The sequence below is a fragment of the Eublepharis macularius genome, chromosome 1 (assembly GCF_028583425.1).
Source record: "Eublepharis macularius isolate TG4126 chromosome 1, MPM_Emac_v1.0, whole genome shotgun sequence".
Classification (NCBI taxonomy): domain Eukaryota; kingdom Metazoa; phylum Chordata; class Lepidosauria; order Squamata; family Eublepharidae; genus Eublepharis; species Eublepharis macularius.
The window spans coordinates 177,988,138-178,012,728 of record NC_072790.1 but is presented as its reverse complement, the minus strand read 5'-3'; the positions used below and the strand labels follow the sequence as shown (position 1 = coordinate 178,012,728).

The 24,591-nt window shown below is 41.8% G+C and overlaps 2 protein-coding genes across 2 annotated transcripts in view; one reads left to right on the top strand and one right to left on the bottom strand.

Moving 5' to 3' along the window:
• Positions 1 to 7,928, top strand: part of ALK (ALK receptor tyrosine kinase) — a 941,973-nt gene extending 934,045 nt beyond the window's left edge. The window contains 4 exon segments of the mRNA XM_054982048.1: positions 2,688 to 2,789; positions 3,727 to 3,861; positions 6,243 to 6,333; positions 7,135 to 7,928. Coding sequence (XP_054838023.1) covers positions 2,688 to 2,789; positions 3,727 to 3,861; positions 6,243 to 6,333; positions 7,135 to 7,839 — 1,033 coding nt within the window. The 3' untranslated portion in view covers positions 7,840 to 7,928.
• Positions 7,929 to 13,699: 5,771 nt separating this feature from the next.
• Positions 13,700 to 24,591, bottom strand: part of CLIP4 (CAP-Gly domain containing linker protein family member 4) — a 57,111-nt gene continuing 46,219 nt past the window's right edge. The window contains 6 exon segments of the mRNA XM_054986453.1: positions 13,700 to 15,997; positions 16,981 to 17,053; positions 17,972 to 18,036; positions 19,477 to 19,600; positions 21,514 to 21,648; positions 23,379 to 23,522. Coding sequence (XP_054842428.1) covers positions 15,676 to 15,997; positions 16,981 to 17,053; positions 17,972 to 18,036; positions 19,477 to 19,600; positions 21,514 to 21,648; positions 23,379 to 23,522 — 863 coding nt within the window. The 3' untranslated portion in view covers positions 13,700 to 15,675.

Genomic DNA, 24,591 nt, shown 5'->3' with positions numbered 1-24,591 from the left:
ATGGGAACCAACTGCACAACAAAGAATAAAACAAGAACAACACAAAATAAAGTTTTAATTTTTTTTTCTCCCTTTCAAAGTACAAGTAGGCAAAGCATTATGACACATTACACCAGCAGTCCCCCACACAGAAAAATAACACAACTCACTTAACATCAGAGAATCACAAAGCACGATTCCTGTCAAAAACACTTTATTTCTTGAACAGCTTTAGGTTACACAGCAGGGGGGAACACCAAAGGGCATGGCAGCACTATCTTACACAAAAATAACACAACTCACTTAACATCAGAGAATCACAAAAGCACAATTCCTGTCAAAAACACTTTATTTCTTGAACAGCTTTAGGCTACACAGCAGGGGGGGGACACCAAAGGGCATGGAAGCAGTATCTTACACAAAAATAACACAATTCACTTCACATTAAAGAATCACCCCAAAAAATTGCTGTCAAAAGCACTTTATTTCTGTAACTGCTTTAGGTTACACAGTAGGAAGGCACCACAGAGCAGGAAAGCAGTGTACTACACAAAAATAACACAACTCACTTCACATCAGAGAATCACACAAACACAATTGCTGTCAAAAACGGTGAAGTGGGTTGTATTATTTTTTGTAGTACATTGCTATCATGCCCTGTTGTGCCCTCCTACTGTGTAACCTAAAGCTGTTCAAGAAATAAAGTGTTTTTGCCAGGAATTGTGCTTTGTGATTCTCTGATGTTAAGTGAGTTGTGTTATTTTTCTGTGTGGGGGACTGCTGGTGTAATGTGTCATAATGCTTTGCCTACTTGTACTTTGGAAGGGAGAAAAAAAATTTAAAACTTTATTTTGTGTTGTTCTTGTTTTATTCTTTGTTGTGCAGTTGGTTCCCATCATAGGGAACAATGGGGCTGGCTGGCCAGCCATCTCTGTAGGTGGGGGGGGGGGAATTTGAGGGAGGGTGTCTGTGGTTCAGGTGCTCTTTCACAGGGACCAGCTGGCACTCAGAAGTGTGCCCACCATTGTGGCACCCCTGGGCTGTGCAGAATTGCCCAGGGAAAGAGAGTTTAGAAGTTCCCAGCATAGGGAACAAAGGGAGAGGGCTGGCCTTTGCCAGCCTGTTCCTGGGGTTATGGATGTGGGGCAGGTGGGGGTGGATTTGGGTCTGTGAGGGGCTAATGTGGGGATTTGGGTCTGTGTGTGGCAGCTGGGGGGGAATTGGGTTTGTGTGGGGCTGTAAGGGGTGGACTTTAGGGGCTGAGAGGACCTACTTGGGGAGGCCATGAAATGGCCCCCCCAAGTGGGAGCAGTCTGAGCCTGGGTGGGGGGTGGGAGGAAGGGTGGGAGAAGGGCCCCTGAGGGCTGGGGGGCATTTTGCATGCAAAATGCCACCCCTGGCAACACAAGCCTCCCCCAGCTGTCAGTGGTAGAGATTAGAGCACCTACTTGGGGAGGCCATGAAATGGCCCCCCCAAGTGGGAGCAGGCTGAGCCTTGGTGGGGGGTGGGAGGAGGGGTGGGAGAAGGGCCCCTGAGGGTGAGGGGGCATTTTGCATGCAAAATGCCACCCCTGGCAAAGGAAGCCTGCTTCTTCATTTTTTCCCCATAGGAAATAATGAAGAAGATGAGTAGCAGCATGCTAACAATATGCTGCTCCTTCGCTTTCTTATGGGAGGATGGGGGGACCTGCTTTGGGGGGCCATAACATGGCCCCCCAAAGTCCAATCTGTCTGAAACTTGGGTGGTTGTTAGAGAAGGGTTAGAGGAAGGTCCCCACCAATTTTGGGCTTATTCGGTGGGAAAATGCCTCCCCCAGACGTCCGGGAAGACGGAGGCATTTTCCCATTGAAAAGCCGAAAGAAAGCCGAAAGAATCCCGAAACGTTTCGGCTTTTTTCTTTCGGCTACCCGAAACGTTTCGGCATTCCCCGAAACGTTTCGGCATTCCCCGAAAGAAGCCGAAACACTTTTGTTTCGGCATTCTTTCGGCATTCTGAATGCCGAAACGCACATCCCTAGTCACCTCCCACTACCACTACCACCATCACCATCACCACCACTACTACTACACCAGTGTCACAGGGAATTTGTTGGGGATTTTAGCTTTCCACAGATGAATGTTGAGCAGCTTCACCACAAGAACACAATTCTGAATAGTATAAATATGATACTCTGTCTAAGGAGTTGGGTGTATTTGAACTGTTGCCATAGGGATTCCCAGGACATTGATGTTAATCTCTGTGGCCCTGTTAATGTGTTTTTAATATCCACCTCACCTGTGATCTCCACATAAGGCATTAAAACTGGAAATTTGTACGGTCCATGTGGTGTTAGACTAACAATCATCCCAAGTTGCAGTGATTTCAGTTTGCATTCCAAAAGAATGTGTGCAGACTTATAGTACTGTGGGACTTGAACTGTGCTGTATTGTGGGACTTGAACTGTGCTGTATTAAAGAGGGCATTACCTGTTACCTGTTGGACCCTGCACCCCCATTACCTATATGCCTTACTTCCTATCTTACTTCGTGCAGGAACACTTCCTTTGTCCTACTAATTCCAGATCACAATCTGGTTGCCGTGGTTTAGCTCCCCATACTGTACAGGTTCAGGAGGGGGGAAATGTACCTTGCATTCTTTGTTATGTGAAAGTGCCATTTACCTTTAGAATCTACCTGTATTGTACTATCCATTTCTGTTTCTCATCAGGGCCAGTTATTATCGAAAAGGAGGGTGTGCAATGCTGCCAGTCAAGTGGATGCCACCTGAAGCATTCATGGAAGGGATATTCACATCTAAAACAGACACCTGGTAAGTCTACTCAGTACTTTCCATCCATTTTAAAAGCAACCTGGCGCCCACTACTTTCAATACCATAGCCCACCATGCTCCTTCTGAAAGACGTGCGACTTTTTAGGACATTGTCCAAATGCCAGAAGTAGGGGTGCAGGTGGACCTTGTGAGAAGGTGCAGCACCATTGGTACAAAGTTCCTTTCTCTAGTATTGTGGAAGTAATCCATGTCATATCTCCATCCTGCTCTAGCATCATCCTTACCAGAAACTGCAATAATGCTGGTGTGGGAAGGGCTCACAATATGGGCACCTCTCATATGACTTCTGCCTCAATAAGGTTCCCAGGTGCCCGCCAGTGGCAGGGAAACCCCGGAGGATTTGCCTCCTTGTCTGCTGATTGCCCAGTGATTGGTGGGAGAGGGCAAGCTCCTGGAGGTTGCTCACCACTGGTAGGCACCTCAGGAACACGCGCCACACGTGCACTCCCAACTGGCGCAACAGCATCACTTCCAGAAGTGAAGTCGTGACAGCACCCGCAGGAGCATTCCCACACTTCATTTGGGGCCGATTTGGGCCCCAGATGGGCCAAATCAGCCCCGTGTGGAGCACAGGAGTGCTCACGTGGGCAGCATGGTAACATCGCTTCTAGAAGTGACGTAATCATGCCAGCTCCGGGAGCATTCCCACGCTTCGTTTGGGGCCGAAAAAGGACATCATGTGACGCACAAGGTCTCTACCCTCCTGAAGGGAGGTGAGGGGTACCTGCCAACCCTATATCTCAATCATGCTGCCACAATTTTGATGCCACAAATAGGAATATCAAAAGAAGTAGCTCACAGCCAACTACATTAGGTGACATAACACAAAGGTCTTTTGCACATATTGACTGAACTCTAGATATACTTGCACAATTTTCATTCTTTGTATTCCTATTTCTTGTTCTTCTATGCCCAGGTCATTTGGAGTGTTGCTGTGGGAAATATTCTCTCTTGGATATATGCCCTACCCCAGCAAAAGCAACCAGGAGGTCCTGGAATTCGTAACAAGTGGAGGAAGGATGGACCCGCCCAAAAACTGCCCAGGCCCTGTGTAGGAAATTTTTAAGAACCTCCATGCTCCATTAGTGCCACTCATCTTATGTTTGGAACTTTTTCTGTTCTGGAAAGTTCTTTTAGCTTCATTATTGTATATTTTACCTATTATATTTTACCTATAGTTTACCTATTCTAATGTATGCCACTATTAGGAACAGCAATGGGAGCTATTTTGGTAGGTAGTACTAATCACTAACTAACAGGCAATGTTCAAAGTTCTTACTCTCCTGCAATAGTTCAAGAGGCCCTGGCTTCACTTTCAAATAACAAAAGCCTCTAACAAAATTAAAGTTCACATATTGGCATTAGGCCTGATGCTTCCAGAAAATGAATCGTGAAGAACTCAGCATTTTTCCTGAACTCACATATTCTTCCTCTTTTTCTTTCACCATAAAGAACACTCTTCTTACCTATCCCTTGACCGCATTCTAATCCTCCTCCTCTTCCAATAATTTCCTGTTCACGCAAGTTTATGATTCATGCTGTTTCTTTCCCATCTTTTTGTATCGCTTTCCTTTCTTCTCTCCCCACGACCAGTCTTCTCTCAACACCTGCTCACAACTTTCATTAGAGTATGTCTTCACTACAGATTGAAGTAGGTTCCATCCTTCTTAATTGTCATTGATCTCTGCCAAAGTACCCTGGAATTTTAGTTCTATAAAAACAACTCAGAATCTCCAAAGCATTCTCAGCACCAGGCACAATTTGCTGGACAGAGAACACCTTCATAGTTCAACCGCTGCCCAAACAATATCTATCCAGTGTAAACTTATGGTATGCTTAAATATTATTTACTTTGACTTGATAATTTCAGTAATTTATTCTTTAATATCATTAAAAACTGTAATTTCAGTGACTGGCTGGTTCCATTTCAATGTTCTGTCTGAAGTAACTTGAAATTACCAGTACTAAAGCATGGAGCTGAATTATAAATACCCACAACATACATATTCATAAATGTGCACATCACTCTTGGCAACCAAGTTCCCTCTGCTGGCTAGAAATAGTAGTGTCAGGGACAAACTGGATTCTTGCTTTGGCTCTTAGCATGGTGCCAGCTACAGGAACCTGTTGGTCAAATCCCAGAAGCCCCCAGCAAAAGCCTATGATTAAAAAAAATATGAATGTAAGTTCCAGATTCTACATAAGCTTTGGTTTCATGGTAAGCTGTTCTTCTGAAGTTGTATTATACCACCTCTGATCAGAATGCAAGGAGAAATCTTCTGTATGGAAAGCTCTGAAAGATAAGAACTGACCAAACACCACCTCATAGAACATGCCCTCCTTTAAGTAATAAAAATACAGACTTTTTATGAAGAAATCCTGTGGCAGGATCCAGCTAGGTTCTAAAGAAAGTGGACAGAATGTTTTTGAGGTGGAACTAGCAGGAATTTTATTAAACAATGAGACAGGAGAGAGCTGAGGGGCTGAGCAAATAAGAAGTGCCCAGTTACAAACTTGTTACTTTTTTATCCTATTGTTTCTCTAAGAAACTCCAAGAAGTTCCACTTTTCCTCACAGCAAACCTGAGAGAGGGTGACTAACTGAAGCTCACCTAGTGAGATTAAATGCAGAGTGGGGATTTAAACATGGGTCTTCTTAAACATAGTCCATCTTTGTAACCATCACATCACACTGGTTCTCGATCTCCACTGACCTCAATCCCTAAAGTATTTATAATAGTGTAATCTATTATGAACAGGACTCTCCTTGCAGCAAATAGTCTCCATTTGTAGTAGCCACACCTATGAAAAATCACCATCTTTTGAAAATGGTAGCCAGGTATCTTCTTGACCATTAATATTGCACGTTTCCCTACTCTGTTCTACTCATAGTGGCTTACAATTTTTAAAAAATTCTCTTGTGATGTAATTGCAAAAGTTCTCATTTATTTTAAGGTACATCATTAGCTGCTCTATTTAGGAATTTATAGAATAATTTGAGCACAATGGATTCTTCAACTACCAGTGGAAGAGAATAGCTGGTATGAACTTAAGTCCAAGCCTGAATGGTGAGGGGACTAGAGATGTAATTGGAGAGCTGGTAAGGATTGTACTGGGACTGTAGACTGGCGGGACTCTAATCTGGAGAACCAAGTTTAATTCCCCACTCCTCCCTTGAAGCCAGCTGGGTGACCTTGAGTCAGTCACAGCTCTAGGAGCTCTCTCAGCCCCACCCACCTCACAGGGTGATTGTTGTGGGGATAATAATAGCATACTTTGTAAACTGCTCTGAGTGGGTGTTAAGTTGTCCTGAAGGGCGGTATATAAATCCAATGCTATTCTTTTCCACTGCAATTAACTAGATGTCTTTCCTAAAGCAAGCAACTGTCCGTTCTCTTGCCATTGACCATCTTTTCTTCTGTTGCTGTTGCAGGTATCGGATAATGACTCAGTGCTGGCAACACCAGCCTGAAGACAGGCCAAACTTTGCCATAATATTGGAGAGGATTGAATACTGCACCCAGGTATCTGTGTCTATTTGGTTCTGCCATCTAATGTTAACTATTGTGAGCAACGCCCAGAGGGGAACATGAGCAAGAAGTAATCTCTCAGAAGCTCTCTGAGGACGGCACAATAACAGTCCCTTTTAGCTTCAGTCCAAGGCATCTCGAAGTCTTAGCAAGATGCAAAAAGGTATTAGGGGAAGAGTTCCTGCCCCAGATTTCTTCTCTTAACCACTCTGAAAGTAGCTTCAGTCGTAGTGAAACAGGGTTAAGCCACATAGGTTTGGTAGTTGTTAATGATCACTGGTTATGAAGCCTGTCAATATGACTAGATATTAGACCTCAGCAAGTGTTTGAAATGTGGCAGAGATTGCTACGGGGTGGTTTGGGGGGAGAGTCTGTTTTGGACACATGGGAAGGAAAGCAAAGTTCAAACCATGAGACCCATGAGACACCTAAGATGCCCTCGTTCATCTCATTTAAGCTGCAGCAGCTCCTTTACCTGTGAAGAGGAGGGAGGTATTTGAACCTAGCCCTTCACATTCTCTTACTCTAATGCCACCTGAGTCCCGCTCAGTGGCTTACAATTAAAACAATGTAACAATGTTAAGAAGCCATTAATAAACAAGCTATTGGACATAGCCAGTATAACAATTACACATAAGACAGCAGCAGAGCATTAAAAATGATTTAAAGCCTGGGTTTAAAAATGTGTTTTGGCCTGGCACCTAAAAAGAACCTCAAGTGAAAGATTATTTCAGTAGGGTTTCCATGCCAAGAAACAAACCTCATGTTTGAGATTTTCTTTGTTCTTTCCTGTAGGATCCTGATGTAATCAACACTGTGTTACCTGTGGAATATGGCCCATGCATTGAGGAAGAGGAAAAGGTCCCAGTGCGGCCAGAAGACCCTGAAGCAATCCCTCCTCTGCTTGTCTTGCCACAGCAAGCCAAAAAGAGTGCTGAACCGCTCTTGCCTTCCCCACCCTCTCTGGCCTTAGCCATTCCTGCAGGAAAACCACTAGTGAAAGCAGTCAAGGCAGAGCCGGCCATCCATGCTAATACACAAGCAGCCCTGGAAGGGGGACATGTCAACATGGCATACACTCAGTCCAATCCCTCTACTGAGCTACACAAAGGGCGGGGGTCCAGAAACAAGCCCACCAACCTCTGGAACCCAACATATGGCTCCTGGTTTTCAGAGAAACCAGTTGTTAAAAACAATTCTCAGATGGAGAAAGAGACAACAGAGAGGGAAAGTTCAGGGCATGAAGGGAACTGTACTTTGGGGCCCAGCATTGTGACTGGAAGGCTGCCAAGCTCCTCCCTTCTTCTAGAACCATCTTCGCTGACAGCCAGTGTAAAGGAAGTGCCTCTGTTTAGGCTTCGCCATTTCCCCTGTGGAAACGTTAACTATGGATATCAACAACAGGGCTTGCCCTTGGAAATCTCGGCCCCACCTTGTGCCAGCAGTTTCGAGGACCCTCTCCTTCGGAACAAGATCCATGTAACTCACCATGGGCCTTGAAAGCCCTATGCCCTCTCTCTTCCTATATGACTCGTGAGCCTTGGAGCAAACTTCAGTGTCACCAGTCCATGAGAACAGAACAAGATTCCCTTCCATGACATGCCAATTTGCCCTGGTGCCACATCAAGAAGTTTCAGTTGGTCAGAGCCCCTTCCTACACAGAATGAACTATAACAACATTCAGTATTCTCAGCAAGGCCCAGCTCGCAGTTGCATAAAATCATCTGCATGGTTGTTCGCTATGCCCTTCCCTGTGTTCTGCTTCCTCTCAGTTGTTTATGCATCATTTCAAGGTTCACTGTCCAAAGATTTTAATGCTTTGGGATTTCCTACACTGCCTGCTGGAATATTTGGGGATGCTTCCTGATGCAAGAAATCTGCAGAGAGGGTGGGGAAATAAGCTGGATTCATGTCAAAAACAAATTGGATAAAGTGGACTTCCAGTACACACATTACCCAGACAGCTTTGCAGTTACAATATGGCCCTTCCTCAAGCATGTAAATCCATGGCGCAGTTGGCAAGGCACCAGAAGTATGTCGGCCTCACTGTTTAGTGCCTGAGATGGAAATTGCAGAATGTTAAGGACCATGGTGAATGTAATGGTGATGTTTTATGGGTTTATATTTGGAGAAAGTCAAGCCCTCTCCCATTTTATGATTTCTTCTGAGGAAGGGTGAGGGTGGCAATGGCAGGGACAATCAAGCCATTAAAACTGGTGCTCATTCTACAGTGGGTATTTAGGATGCCAGATTTTTGCGGATGAGGGCAGGATGTTCTGCAACTACATTTGGATTAGTGATATAGAGGGCAGAGTCTGGCCATACACAAAAGCAGTCATACGATTGCTTTGGTGTGTGCCTACATCCCTATTGCCAGTGCATTGGGATATTATTGTTATCATCTGCATTCATGACACTTTAGGAGTTGATATAGCAGTTTTTCAGTGATGGATTTTGAGAACAGTGATCATAGAATACTAGCACTGGCCAATTCCCACAGGTCTTGCTATAGTCTGGTGCATACAGACTGAAAAATCAGGAGCCGAGCATGTGATGTAGCAGTAACCTGCCTAGCCCACCTCATAAAAGTCTTGAAACACACTGAACTCTGACCTGATAATTGTGTAGTGGCTGAATTTTGAGAATACGGTGAACTAGTCATTCATGATTCTTTAAAACTATGTGCCAAATGAAACTACCCCTGCTGAAGCAGAGTCTCTCATGCAAATATAGCCAGCAGAAACAAATTTAGGATGGGGCATAATGCTTCCTGTATTGCCCATGGAGTCGTTACTTAAGATCCCATACCACCATTGCAGGGCTGCCAAGAAGCTGTTGTAGGTTGTTGGTCATAAAGGTGTGAAACAAAGAAAACCAACGTTAACATTGTTCCTCATGCAGCCCTCTGAATAATGTGGATGAGCCACTGGGGACATCTGCTGCATAAAGCCTCATTGGAATAAATGGCAATTGTATGTGGTCCTACTAACCTGGCTTTCTCATGTGTTTCAGTAACAATAGTCTCATTTATGGCTCCTGCACCTGTCCCAAAACCTTATAAATAAATGTAGCTGCTTTTATATGCACATTTGCACAGCAAAAGCCCATGCATTTCATTGGGACTTATGTGCAGAAGTGTGTAATCTTATTGAATGATGGATTTTCTGTGGATGAGTGTAGCAGAAGTAAATGGAGAGTAAAATAGTTTAGAACCAGGATCCTTAATGGTGATTTATAGTTGGACAATCTGCTTACACAGCCCTTTGCACAATAATGGGAGAGGAGAACCATGGGTGCTGCTCTGAGCTTCATGGAAGAGGGGCAAAGCTAAATATGCGCTCAGTAGCTAAAATAATGCTTCCTATTCCCATCATAGAGCAACTATTGGTGGAAATCTGTCTAACGCCTTTGCCTGCTCCTTCTGTAGCTGGCAGTTCTGCAGTTGGGCATCAGAGTTTCCAAGCTCTCATAGGTTTTAGACACAGCAAACTGAATATGCTAATTCTGTAGAGCCTGTGCTTGTCATTTCTTCTTCCTCCCAGTAGTGGGCATGCAGTGCCTGCATGAATTGCTTTGGGGTCATAATGCGACATTCCTCACCCCCCCATGGGTCAGTAATGACTCAGTGCTTGCACAGGGGACTACCTTTACCTTTAATTAAAAAGGCATTTGTACAAATGCACAAGTTTCTACCCTGCGAGTTTAATTTGCTGTAATGAGTTACTTTCCAAGGTGCACTGTCCTTCCAAACCATTTTTTGTTAAGTGTTCACACCACAGCATATGTAGGATCCTAATGCTCATTGCAGAAGGACTATTTATAGGGAGGCCTCTAAGTCCTGTTGCACAATGAGCAGAGACCGGTAATAAAGAATTGGAGTCACTTTCCTAGCCCTCTGCAATGCTATGTTGCTGGCCCCAGCTTTCAAAGGATAGGCTTTATTAGTCTAGGCACAATTGCAAAAGATAATGCAGCCAGCAATAGCACAAGTACTGGACTTTTGAGGTTTGGCTGCTCCGTGGAGGACAACATCCAAGAAGTAGCTACTAGCTGTTTTTTAAAGTTAAAGACAGCAGCGGTTGAAGGAACACCAAACAGGCTATGCCTTCTAGCTTTAACAGACCAGTTATATGGAAAGGGGGAAGGTGAATTTATCAGGGAAGACCAGAGAAAACATTTGCTGTCACTTGTTGACTTTCAGAAGACTTGGCCCATCATTCCAACTTGCTATCTAGCCATCATTTGCTCCTGTCTCCATTATTTACAGCACAAGGTGGATTCCATTATAAGAGACCTGCTCAATATAAAGAAAACCATCGCTGGGAAAATCACAGCAGGGGAAGTAGCTAGAGCATTTCTGTTGTTTTCCTATGGAGTGGGAAGAGGGGGACAAGTAAAAGAGAAAGGGAACCCTTGTGCTGGGATGATAGACAAATTATAGTCATTTGGTGCATCTTTATCACTAGTCCTCCCTGCTTCAATGCACAAACACAGGAGGTCAACATTATTGCTGTACCACACCACCCTATGGGAGTCCTTATCTTCATCCTAATTCCGCAGTGCAGAGGTTCAAAGGAGACTGAGTTTTGCTGAGGTCATTTTACATTGAATGACTAGGTCAGCCGACTGCATGTTAACAATTTCATTTTGCAAATCTGTTCCTATAGGAAAGGTTATCATCTAGAAATGTACCTAGGGAGAGAAAGACAATGTCAGTGTTCTTGAACCAGCTACATAAGCCCACACATCTAAAGCCCCCCTACCCAGTCTCTCCTTCTGTATCCAGGCTTCATCATTAGGAATGTGTCACATCTGTACAGAAGCTTATGCAACATTGCTCATAAATTGAAGGGCCTATGCATTTCAGGGATCCTTATCAAGATAAAATGTTAATATATGGTCATTACATATTTTGTATTGTCTTTGTATTGTAATCAAGTGTAGTGAAGCAAAAGGCATGAAGACAAATAAAATGAGTGTAAAGGCAGGCATGTGTTGGGCTGTGTATTATCTCTGCAGTAAGTCACCAGACTAATGAGCTTTATGTACTTTAGAAAATGAATTGATGATAACTGCTGCCAGCAGGTAAATTGCAAACACTGTTTGGGCATCTACCTAGCAAGGACTGCAGCAAGGTTCTCAGACTGAAAATAATAAAATATATTGTTCTAACTAACAAGCCCCATGTTTCCCCTCGACACCAAGCGAAATTCTGGCTGAAATAAAATTATAGTAGCTCTGGTTACCTGATACAGGTTAAAATCTTCTGTATTGGTAAGCTACAAATCTCAGATGGGAAAATATGGCTGATTTAATATAATCACCCATGCCCTTTTAGGCCTCGGATTTTGCAGAATTTGTCTCGTAATAAATTGTTTTACTCCACAAAAATATCCCCACGTTACAACCAAGTAGGTTACTGGGTAAGAGAGGTTAAGAATCACCTTTTCGTAATTTACTACATTTTATACCTTGTGGTGACTCTGTAGTGGCATTTTCCTTCTGATGTGCACCCATTTGAATGTTGCAAACATTCCTTCTTATACTACTGCCTTATGCTGTTCATGCAGACATTTTGGTCATGAAAGACCAATCTTCATTGATGTATGCAAAAGAAAAAAGCGATGAGGTAGCAGATTATACCATTAGCCTGACATTGTACAGTAATAGGAAAGCTGGTTTCTTTTATCCTTTTGCTCCTCTCCCTCAAAATGTAATCCCTGACCTTTGAGCTTTAAGAACTAATAAATCTCTCCATATTCTGCATCCCAGAAAATTAAACTATACACATTCAAAATGTATTCATTTATATCCTACCTTTCCATCCAAACAGGCCCACAAAGGAGCTTACAACAATGAAGTGACAATATCTGCAAACATCCCAAGAATGGAAAATAGGAGATTATACAATACATTTGTATAAATTAAAACCCAATTCTGTTCACAAATACAGTCTTTGGCTTCAAGCAAAATACCAAATCTATCCAGTTAATTTCACTTTTTTAAAAAAAAAACAGCATGCAGGGGGAGGGTCCCAGTGCAAGTTTTTATTTATCCATCCATCCATCCATCCATCCATCCATCCATCCATCCATCCATCCATCCATCCATCCATCCATCGAGGAGAACACAAATGGCAGAAGATTTCCTAGGGACAGAGAGAGACTTTACTCTTCCAAGATGCTCTTCCTTCCCAAAGATTGCCACTGTAATTATAACCTCTCTGGTTATTTTTCTTTTACTATGCAAATTTCAGTTCACATTCATCCTGTCATGGAGACTGCAAAGCAGATGACATTTTTACATATAAAGGGTGAGAAAGAATGCCTCACCCAAACTACCAAGGGGCAGGTGGGGAGCACAGCACAACACTACCTACTACACCACTGCTATTACCATTGTACCACTTAGCAAGCAGGAGGGCTGGCTAGCATAATCAACAATAAATTATTCTGCAAGTGTGGGAGAGGTTTATTGGACAAATGCACTTCTTTCAGCAAAATTGAAAAAGGGAATAATGGGATTGGGCCTGCTCCAGTACATATGCTGTTACATGTAAGTGTACATGCTATGTCAATTTTATAGCAAGGGCATGGAAGCTTGATTTTTTTTAAAAAAAATCAGAATAGAGTAGTGGTACCACACCCACAGCTAACAGGGTACCGTATTTGCAGTTACCATCAGCCAGATGAGCCTTATGACTACTGCATATCCTATGGACCATCCAACCAAATAGAGGTACATTAATGTAAAGTATGCCTATTTATTTTGAATATATAACACGATCATTATAATTACCAGAGTACCTCTGCACATGTAGGGCTGTCTCTCCCCATCAGTGTTGCACCTTACTCAGCTTCTGTGTATCTGGAGTGAGAGGAATGGCTTCCCTTGCTGCCTTCTCACTCTTTCCTCAGCATGATGCTCAGCGGAAGAGGCAAGAGAATGAGCTTGCCAAGGTGACCAAAGGAGGGCAACCTGGCTGTGAAGAAAGGGGTGTAAAACCACCAACATCACACTGTGGCCAGCTTCTTGTCCTGGGTGGCTGCTGCGCTGGTGGCTTTGCTTCTCCGCAGCCAGTTTGCTTTCCTCCAGGCAGTTGCCTGGATGCTGGGATGACAGGGTACATATTCACAATGGAAAGCACTGGAAACAAAGTGTGCATGCAGTAACATCCACATAGATCTTTCAGATACTGCCATACAGTGGGAAAGATATTCCACCTAAAAGTATCAAGAATTTTCATTCATGAGTTTACCAGATTCTACTGTAGGAAAAGATGGAGAAAACTGATATTCTTCATCCAGATCTGAGATTCACTCGTCTGTAGGACGCATCAATTATAGATAACATAAAAAGGTATTTAAAACACCTGCTTTATTACAGCTACTGCTCTCTGCACATCATCTATTGAAGTAATACAAAAAAAGGACACTTCATTTGCAATACTTCAAAATCATCTACAGTAATTCAAAAACAATGGGTTTCATTACAGTCAAACTCTCAACAGCAGGTTCATCGCAAAAGAAATCTAAACACCAAGGAAACAGATGCTGGACAGGGTAAGGTTCAGTGCATCAAAACACATCTGCAACCTCAACTACACATCACTGATTTTCAGATTATATTAAAATAAGCATAAAATTGCAAGTTACAGGCATTACCTTTAGTTATTTTTTTCATTAATTAGAAAGCAATATTGCAGCTTTTTCGCTGTTAAGGGCAGATCAGGAAAATAGTTCTAGCAATATTTAAAATATAACACACTTTTATAAGCAGCTAGAATTCAGTCTAAAAATAGAAGACTAATATCACTTAACTTTCAAGTACAATTTGACTAGCCTCCTTTTTCCAGTGAGGCAGTCCTTTTGTTGCTTCTGCAGCTTTGAAATTAATAAAAGATAGCAGTTAAAATATGCTGAGCAAATAAAACGTATGATGTTTTAATAGGCCTCAAAATTAATGTATAAAATCAGTTATTTATGAAAAGCATGTTACAGCACAGCAAAGTTATCATCATGTCCTCAAATGCTGCTTCTTAAAGACAATTCAAATTTAACACAAGGTGCTTTTTGATATAGTTACCTAGAATAAAAACAGCAAGGATTTCTAAGACACATGAAAGATTAGATGCAACACTGTGACTAGCTTTTCTAAAAATTGGCCTACAGTAATAGAGAAAGCTTATTGCACTGTACAGAACTCAGAAGATTTACTGGTATTGGGCGTGAAAGCACCAAATTGGGTCCACCTTGCTTTGCTATTTAGTTGACTACTGGGGGCCCATGGGTCAGGTGAGCAACTGCCCTATGGCCTAACCCTGGCGTGCTTACTCAAGATCAGAATGTTGGCCACAGCTGTTGATGCTCTAGCCCAAGAAATGTTCCTGCCCCCATACTAGGAGGATGTTTCCTGAGGGGTATCTGTATGTACACATGCATGTAACCAGCCTTAAAGTGACTCACTAATTGTGGGTTGGAGAGTTTTACTAAAGTTTTATGCATATGTATGTTACAGTTTGCAGCCTTGGCAAACAAAAGATTTTTTTCTACAAAACATCAGGGGAGAACTGCTCTAGAGAGGAGAAAATAAAAGTGCGTAATACTTGTTCCAAGCATATTTTCAAAAGTGCTTCTGGCGTGCTTCCTTTTTTTTTTTAACACAGTGTAAAAAAGTGCTTTTTCTACAAATCTGAAACTATTTGTGCTCCTTTATTAGCTTTTCCCCTCTTTTATTCAGTCTGCTCACATATGTAGCAGTGAAGAAACACATTCTTCTCCTTAGACTCTTTTCAATTGGTTACTTTGTGCTTTAGGGAAGCTGTTTGAATAATAAACTACCAGGTTTTCACTTTTTTGTCTTAAATACAGTCAAGTTTTCTCTCTCTTTATTGCTATTCATTCTTTTTCCTAGAGAAGGCCAAGATGGTTTTGCAGGCCAGCAGACATTACTGCTTTGTCTAATAAGCACTTGAGCTGCAGAAAGTAAAGCATTACAACTTCATTAGAACATGGGATTAAAAGACCGTTTATAAAGAGGTAAAGCAAGTCCAAATGGAACCAGAGAGAAACAGTCTATTATTCCAATAATATGGTATCTCACACCAAAGATGTCTTTTCTACAAAGAAGTCTCAGGCAAGGACTGTTCTGCAGGGGAAGCTATTACCATTTCATTCCTCAGAGCCATAATGCACCTGCGATCTGGCTAGAGCTTTGTAGGCATTATAAATGTGCAGTTTTAGGGCTGTAGATGAAACAGTATGCCAAGCAGCTGATGGCCAGATTCCTTTGTGTGCTTTATTTCAGACTCTCCTCTCAAGGCCTGAGCATTATGCTTCAGCAAATGTCATCCACAAGTTTTGCCCCATTAATCCCCCGATAGGTTACTCTGCTGGGCCGCACCAAGACTCCATAATTTGGCTTGCAAGTGAAGTACCGCTTGTCCCCCACCGACCCATCGTTCTTGCCCTTGGCGCTCCGCAGTTCCAGACCAAGCCACACCCCTGGAGCAAAGTCAGCAGGACCAATGTAGCGAATTATGCCCATCTCACTGGAGCTGGTGAGGAGGACCTGGGAACCCTCGTGAAGCTTTACAGGAGCCTCAGGGCTCACGGTGGTGCTATTGCTCCAGCTGCGCCGCAAGGCAGAGGTTTTTGGCCTAAGAAAAAAAGACGAAACAATCAATGGGTTTTCTTTTTCAGCAAAACAGCCAGAGAATGAACGAACACACACACACAGGAAATTTGTCTCATTTCAAGGAGAGAGACCAACTACAGTACTTCTTTCTGGTGTCAGTAACAAAGTAGGCATTCACTGACTTTACAAGGCAACTTAAGTACCCTCACTGTAACCCCAAAAAGAAAGCCCATGTATCTTCTGTATTAATTAGAAGATGATGATAAAAGAAAGGTGGGCTCAAATAGTGAACAACTGAGAAACAGAAAGAAACCAGGTTTTCCCAAGAGTAAAGGAATTCTTAAATTAGGGACCATTATTGCACGATTGTGGTAGATGCAAACCCCCCTATCCAATTGCTTCAGGAGAGCCATGTGGACGAAGAGCAGAGCTAAATCCTTGTATCAAAATGTCTCCCTAACTACTAAAACACAGGAATATGAGCACTGTCTGCCACCTAGCCCCCTTCAGTCTTTACTTAAAGCAAGCCCCTTGTTAAAAATAGAAATTAGGGGAAAGTTCTCAGAAATGGCCCTGGACAAGGAATATTTCTTCACTATTTTAATGTTAGCTACTTACATTTTAGGCATTTCTATCACATTTTTATATGCTGAATGACTACTCAAGGCAGCTCTCAAGAGGATACATTACAATAAAAACAAGCATCACCAATACATAAAAGCAGGACAATACATAAAAATGGAACAGTAAGTAAAAAAATGTATTTAACAATTTGTAAATCAGCTTATTTTGATTGTCATCCACCATCATTATAAGATTAGAGAAGAAGCAAGTGGTTTTTTTGAATTATTTCTTATAAACATTTTGGATGACAGTCAAAGCTACATGCTTATATCAAAGTGGCTTCCTAAGCACAAAAACACATGTCTCAAGAGAAAGGTGATTTAATTCTAAGTGCAGCTTTATGTATTCTTCCTTTTTTTTTAAAAAAAAAGAGTCACTCACTTGACAAAGGAATTTCTCCTATTTATCTCTTTTTGGGAAGATGCGGAAGTTGTACTGAAACTTCGTCGGAAACCTGAATACAAAAAGTAGGTGAACTCTTGGTATTTCTAAAATGTGACACACTACTGCATGTGGACAGTCTTTCAGAATGAAAAAACAGCACAGAAAGCTTATCATCTGCTCTTTGTTTATTTCCCCTCTTGTTGGGAGGACAACTGATGGCTTTCCATGTTTAAACTTTCCCATTGAAATAAATGAATATGGTAAAATACCCAGACCTATTTGCCTAAATCCATGAATTCGCATTACAGACTGAGGGCTTAAGAAACCCATAATTACTTGCAAAAGCAAAGGTAACTTGTTGCAGTAATAAAATCGCATCAAAGGTAGGGACAAACCATCACTCAGATGATTATTTTTGTGAGACATTTCAGAGGAATTGCTCTGGAAACTAAAGCTGGACAACAGACAGGTCATCAGTGCAATCTGCTCCAATCGAGAAAACATCTTTTTAAAAATTAGATTCCATACAGGTATTTTTTTTTAAAACACACACACCCTACAACAAAAAAATGATTCCAGAACTTAAACATAAGTAAAAAAAAGTCTTGCCTTTCAGTCTTTCTATTTCACTGGTCCACCCTCATCTCCAAAGAAGGAACCTGCACCTCCAATCCGGAGCCAGTGCATATTAAAGCCTCCTTTTGATAGCAGGAATGAGGGGACCAGGGCGAGGAAGTGTGTGGGAAGACACCTCAAGGACTAACTCTCCCCTCAGATCATAAAGTTAGGATGCCCAACAATTCCTAAACCGTCTGATGGAAAGATATCTAACCCATTCTTAAAATCATCTAGCCCCCCCCCCCCCAAAAGATTTCACCAAATTCCAAGCATCTGCATTGTGTAGGAAATGGATACCTGTGAAATTACAATTGCTGTGGGCTGCATAGATAATATTGAAACAACATGATCAAATATGTCAAGTTCTTACCAGGGAAAGAAGTATTCATTTTACTTGATGAAACATTTGTCAGAGAATCTAGTGATCCTGTTAACCTGCAAACGAAATCATGTATCAACATTTCTCTTTACAAAAAACAGCAAGATTTGAGTCCAGTAGCACCTTAAAGACCAACAAGATTTTCACAGTAAAAAAAAAATCAGTCCAGTCCCTCATTTATTATATAACCAAGCAGTTTCTGCCAGAAATTAATTTCAGTGTCTACAAAAAGCCCTCCAGTTCAGATTAACTGAAGGACAAGATTCTCCCAAACCCTGAAAGTAAAATATTGATTCAATCTGATCAACATTAAATCACATATGGTAGTAAACAAAGAGTTGGGGTATCTCAGGTTTCCTCAGTACACCTCAGGTCAACAATGGGAAACTGATGTTGAAGATAACAAGATAACAATTTCCAATGCTCCCCCCAACAATTACATGGACAGAGAATCTGCATGTGCCAATGTTCCCCCAGGAGCAGAAGGCTCTGCATGGGGCACTCCAAGTTCCTTCTCATGATTCCCTCTGCAGTTCTATTTATGCTACTTTCTTATTTTATTTATTTCCTTAAATGTACAGATTAAACCATGAGCACAATGGTTTGATCCCAAACTATGTAAGGGAAGCCAGTTGAGGACCTTACAACAGGGCTTACACTGAACACTTAACACTGCCATCATCTAACTGCATGGACTCCCAAACAGCCCTTAAAGAAATTTCTAACTACAAGAAGCCAAAAATTGTTCCTCAGCCCAAAAACCCCATTTTATTTAGCATTTTCCCCGTTGGATTACTGGGCGTCAAATAACACCTTTGGAAACCCACATTAATGTTAACTAGATGCAGCTAACCTTGTATGACAGGCAGCTGTGTTTATTCACATTCCTGCTCCTTTCACATATAAATGGGGGAGGTACATTAAAAAAAAGCTTTTGAGTAAAGGAAATACATCCTTCTGCTTCAACATGCCTATGATCCACCAACACAGACACTTTTACTCAGAAAAAAGGCCTGAAATGATGGGAAAGTCAGTAGGTTCAATTCACCTCACCTGTGTTCCTCTTTTCACATTCAGTAAGATACTCTTTGACACTATGTGAATACGGCAGACACATGAACAAACATGGCTACCTCTTTTACATCTAGCTGAGCCATTACACCACTCACAAAGAATGAAAGTTTTACGTTTTCACTGGTACTCAGGAAAGAGTTTTAAAGAGGTCAAGAAAAATCCAAGGATTGTCCAACATCGTTAAAAAATACCACTTCCTTATAGCAGACAAGCCCTAAATCTGTCTGAGCATTATTGATGGATTCCACATTAGCACAAAGCATGATTGCTTCCTTTTGCCAAGCTAGTTTCATAACAGTGATGATCTAAACCTTGGCAGCACTCAGTCTGTGAGCTGCCCTCCAACAGTAAGCAGATACTGAATGACAGTAGTCCAGGAGTGTACAGGGCAATCTGCGTTTGTCATAAAACACCACACTCACTTCTGCACTCTGGATGGTGGCGCAAAAACCCCGTATCTGGGCAGGCAGCTGAAGTACTGCACACCTGCAACTGAACCGTTGTTCTTGCCATGGGGTTTGTCCAGCTCTATTCCACACCAAAACCCTGAAACAGTCAAAATTGGATATTTTTTTAAAAAATGCAAAAAGCGCTTTAAAAACAAAGCACCACTATTATTTGCAGCTATTTGTTTGAACACCAGAGAACGTTTGTATTTGTGCTTGGAAATTTAAATATGCCATTAGCACAGCAAACAGGAATTAAGGGGGAGGGGATAAGAAGAATGGCTCAACTGGGCTGAGCCATTAAAATGTACAATCATTCTCCTAAATTGCTCCAGCTTATTAAAATAGCAGTTAGCCCCATTCCTGTGTTTAGTTAAGACGATGACAGAGAGAAGAGGTTCTAGAATTCTGCCAAACAATGAAGATTTATTCTGAGCACTGCCAGTGTACGAGAACAGCAAAGATTGCCATCTTCAGTACAGTTTCAAAAGGTTGTAAGTGGTCACTTACAACTGAATGATCTGCTATTTTCATTCAATTGCCCTTTGAAATACACAGGACTTGTGGCGTGTAAGGTGGATGAAGGACTGCCAGGCAGTTCTAACCCCACCCTGAGGCCAGTGAGGCAGACATCAGACAGCAACCAATTTAGGCAGTACCTTTTGCAACACACTGCCTAATGCTGGAGAAAGGACAAAAATTCCATTATGTTCTATTACTACTTTTTAAACTATTCAATTCCATATTACTCAAAATTAAAATTCAAGTCATTTGGAGCTCAGGTGCCGTTTTAAGTGTAATGTTAATTAAAGCTGGGCCTATGGTTCAAAGGCTCAGCTGGAGAAGAGCTTTTTTCCTTCTGTTTTCAAAAGGAGCAGTGACAGTTTTTCTATTTCTTGGTCTGTTTGAAAGCTGTCAACTAAAGTACAATGCTAGTGTGGAAAAAATTTTGGCAAAGGAATAGGTTTTTCCTTAGGTTAAAAAACAAGTTGTTTCAGAATGTATTGTTTGCCCCTTGACCCCAATTACGTTAAGACCCACAGGAAAAGGTCCCAATGACAAATACTGGTGCCAGACACATCCAGACTCTGCACTTCTTTCCCATTACAATTTGGACCTCAATGAGCAATGAAGCTACCTTCTTGATCAAAACAAGTTCAAGGAGATAGCAGGAGGGCAGAGAGGTAGTTACTGAATGGAGGCAAAATGGCAGCACATTCCAAACTTTCTGATTATACTCTAAACATGTTCCATTGTTACAGCTACAAACAATGGCTGAAGAGTTGAAACACTTTATTGACTGCAAGTTACTTTGGACACTGCAAACAAATGCCAAAAATGCCTTACTAAGTTAAATTTGAAAGCACTCATATCCTTCTTTCCCAAGGTCTGTTCACGAGGCCAGGTGGACTAAAATGTGGGGTAGAACAAAGGTGAACTTAGAGATGCAGTGAGATCAGTCATTTACCCTGTTAGTATTTCAAAACAGGAAGATGAGCTCAGCCACAGAGTACATGCAGAAGGTTCCATGTTGAAACCCATTTCCAATTTATTTACTGGTACTCCATTTCTCCCCAATGGGGACCCAAAGTGGTTTACATCATTCTACTTCACTCCATTTTAAAATGATCTGTGGTAGTAAGCCTGAGAAGACCTCTGCTAAAACTGAGGAGAGTTACTGTAAGAATACAATATGAACTGTGCAGGCCTATCATCTGCGGCTTTCATTTGTTCATAATAAATGGACACAGATGTGTCATACACTGCCTTGCTCCTTTATTTTCTGGACCCTCAGATCTGTTGTTAGCATGGCAAAAGATATGCAAAAAAAACCCCAACTGTTTCTTCAGTTATTACCTATTGCTCCTCAATCCCAACACATTTTCTCTTTTCCCCCACTGCCAGACCCACGTTTTTTCCTTAGCTGAGCTCATATACTGAAGATACATGATCTCTATGCTAAGAGTCTGGAAATCATAATATTGCTGGAAGAAAGGCAAATAACACAGTCACCTGGTGCAAACTTTGTAGTCCCGTAGAATCTAACTATTCCAGTCCTCTGCCCTACTACCAGTACTCTGTCTCCAATCTGAATTTCTCCCTCATCAAAAAGATTCCTTCTTGCAGATGGAAAAGTACTATTTTCTCCTGTTCATACAATTAATATGGAGAAAGAGGGAAAATGTGAAAGATACTAAATGACAGAGACATTGATTAATAATTATTAACAAGTTAATATGCATGAATTATCAGAAATCAAGGCTCATCAATTAGAAGTATTTGCATCCAAGAAGTTTTAGAAACTGTCTTGACAGCTAGCACCTAAATAACAGCAGTTCATTAAGTACAAGATACAATACTCAAAATAAAAAAAAAATTACGCAACTTGCTTTCCATTTGTGATGAACAGTCATTTCCTTATTTTACCCTTTATTCAGGAAGCCATATAAAAGCCTTCTGCCACATGGAAATATGCTAAACCCAAGTTATTTTGTCATAATACAGAGGAGTAGGAATTTAGAAAGCCATCATGCAATTCAGATGAGGCATTAGCCCAGCTTCACACTGCAAATAAAGTATTTCAGACTTTCAACTTATTCAATCTCCAGTTTAGACTCTCACTCCCCATGTGCATATTTAAACATCATTCATTGCCTTCCATTATTAAAAACAACACACCACCTGGGCATGGAGCGTTTCCTGCATGCCACTCTGCTCCCTCAACCTCTTCTGATCCCTGGAAAGATCATTCCTGAGGCTGCAGGCTCAGAGTGGAGGAATGAGTCACTGGGCTGCAGTGAACAGAGACAAGGGGATGAAATTGGCCTCCTTCCTCAGCACAGCTCTTTTTGTGGAATAGGAAGGAGTGGATTCACCTCGTTTTTTCTTAGCAGCCCTCCCAACCCATGCAGCTACTTCTCCACATGGGTCCCGTCTCATGATCCTGGGACTGAAGGGGGCTGAAGGTACAAAGAGGACCACAGGGAAAAATCCCTGTTCCATGCCCAAAGCAGTACAAAACATTCCAGCTTTTAAAGCTGAAAAACTCTTCTGGAGACACAGAGGATAAGGCAGCGTTCTTGTTTGACATCACAGGTGCCAGACAATCAATGCTGCGTATAAACCAAATTCTGCTGCAAACCAACTGCTTTCCCCTGAGCTAAGTCCTGTAGAAAGGACTGTGAGTCTAACTAAAACTGTGCCGGCACGCTTTCAAAGTGGCACCACTCCTGTTAGGGTTGCCATATTCCAACTGGGGGTAGAACTCCCAGGCAGCCCTTCCCTCAGCTGGGTAGCAGGAGAAAATGTCTGGGGAAGGGGTGGGTGGGTGACAGAGTCCCAAAATGCACTGGATGTGATGTCAACACATTGCCAGCAACCATCTAGCAATTAGTCAAAACTCTATGGTTAAATAGTAACACACACTGCCAGTGTGTTACTAGCAACAGTATTACAACACTGGGGAGGGCCTATTTCATGAGATAAGCCTTGTGCTGGCAACTCCTGTATTAGGTACATTCATATAACGTATATATATTGTTTCCACAACTGGAAATCCTCCTCTATTACCCCGCTCCTTTATGCTCTGAGGCAGGAGGAAGAGACATTACTGGTATCGTTCTCTTTCTCTCTCTCAGTATATAAAGAAGCCAGAGAAAGCCATTTCTGATCCGGGCATTGGGGTGGGGAGAATTAAACCCTTTCTTTCCAGCACAGCAGCCCCAATTCCATACAGGGTGGTGCATGTTTGCTTTTTGCTTAAACCAAAATACACACAAGGGAATCTTCAATCACATGTAGTTTGATCCTAAGAGGCCCTCTTCCCCTTCCCTCCCCCTTCCAGTAATATTTTTTTAAACAACTGAAAGAAGGCATACTAGTGCTGACTTTGGATGCAACTGAATGGGATTTAGAGTCTTCCTTCTTATTATTACTTGTGGAATTGCATTTCTTGGGACAATTTTCCTTGCCGTCCAAAGAGGTAGTAGAAGATGAAGAGCTGCTGGATCCAAGAGAAGCTGCTGACAAAATATAAGCCTGAGTTACTCAGAAGCAAGACACCCAAGGTGGAGAAAGGATACAAGCAAAACAGAAAATGTCATTTTTTAAAAAAAGTATTCATTCACCTAAATGATAGCAGCAGCAGCCAGCTGCACAAAGCTAACTCCCCATGATGAACTCCACTTAGTCTTTCAAACCTAGTTTAATATTGTGTAATACTTATAAGCAGTGGAGTTTAATTGTAAAAATAATGCATCCTTGAGCAATAAAAGACATCACCTCTTTGCTTTGTAGAGTCAGTCTATTAAATCTTTATGAGAAACAGAGAGAAGTGACATTTTGTGGGTGAATTATGAAGTGTGTGGATTAGTGCCTACTGCATGTCATTACAGACCATATTAATATTAAAATCCTGTCTATAAAATAAGATTGGGAAGTAAATCACTTTCATTTCAATTTGTGAAATCTTGATGTTCAAGCTGCCTAATAAGATTTATCTCTAGCTTTTCGCTATATAGTTTCTTCTCCTGGCCCATTCTATTCAGCACCAAATAGAACGGTTGCTTTCACATCGGGAGTTTGATCCGGTTTAAATATGAGCAGAGGTTTTTCCCTACTTCCATACAGCATCATGATGCTTTCATGCTTCTTACAGCTTTCCCCCCAACTTCTCTGCACTCTTTCCTACAATCTTTTTGGAAAGACTGCAACAAAGCTAGGGCAGACAGGAAAGTCCTTATTTTTCCTGGCCTTGCCCACATGGACATTATTTCCTCTGCCCAAATGCTCCTCAGTGGCCATCCCCCCTCCCCAGATTTTTCAGGGTTTTTAAAAAATTGGTAATTGACCAACTGCTATAGCATTATAATGCTATCGTGATCTGTTAATTGCTGATTTAAAACACAAAAACTCCCCCGATATCATGGAGAGGAATAGCCAACATGGGGGTCTGAAACAGGCAAAAAGTGGGGCAGTCCACTAGATAGAGGCCCCTTGGCCACTATGCTGAATTGGCAGTTGCAGCACCAACAAGAAAATTTCTGAGAATCATTGCCATGTAAAAGACAGCTGTATGGCAAGATTCTGACC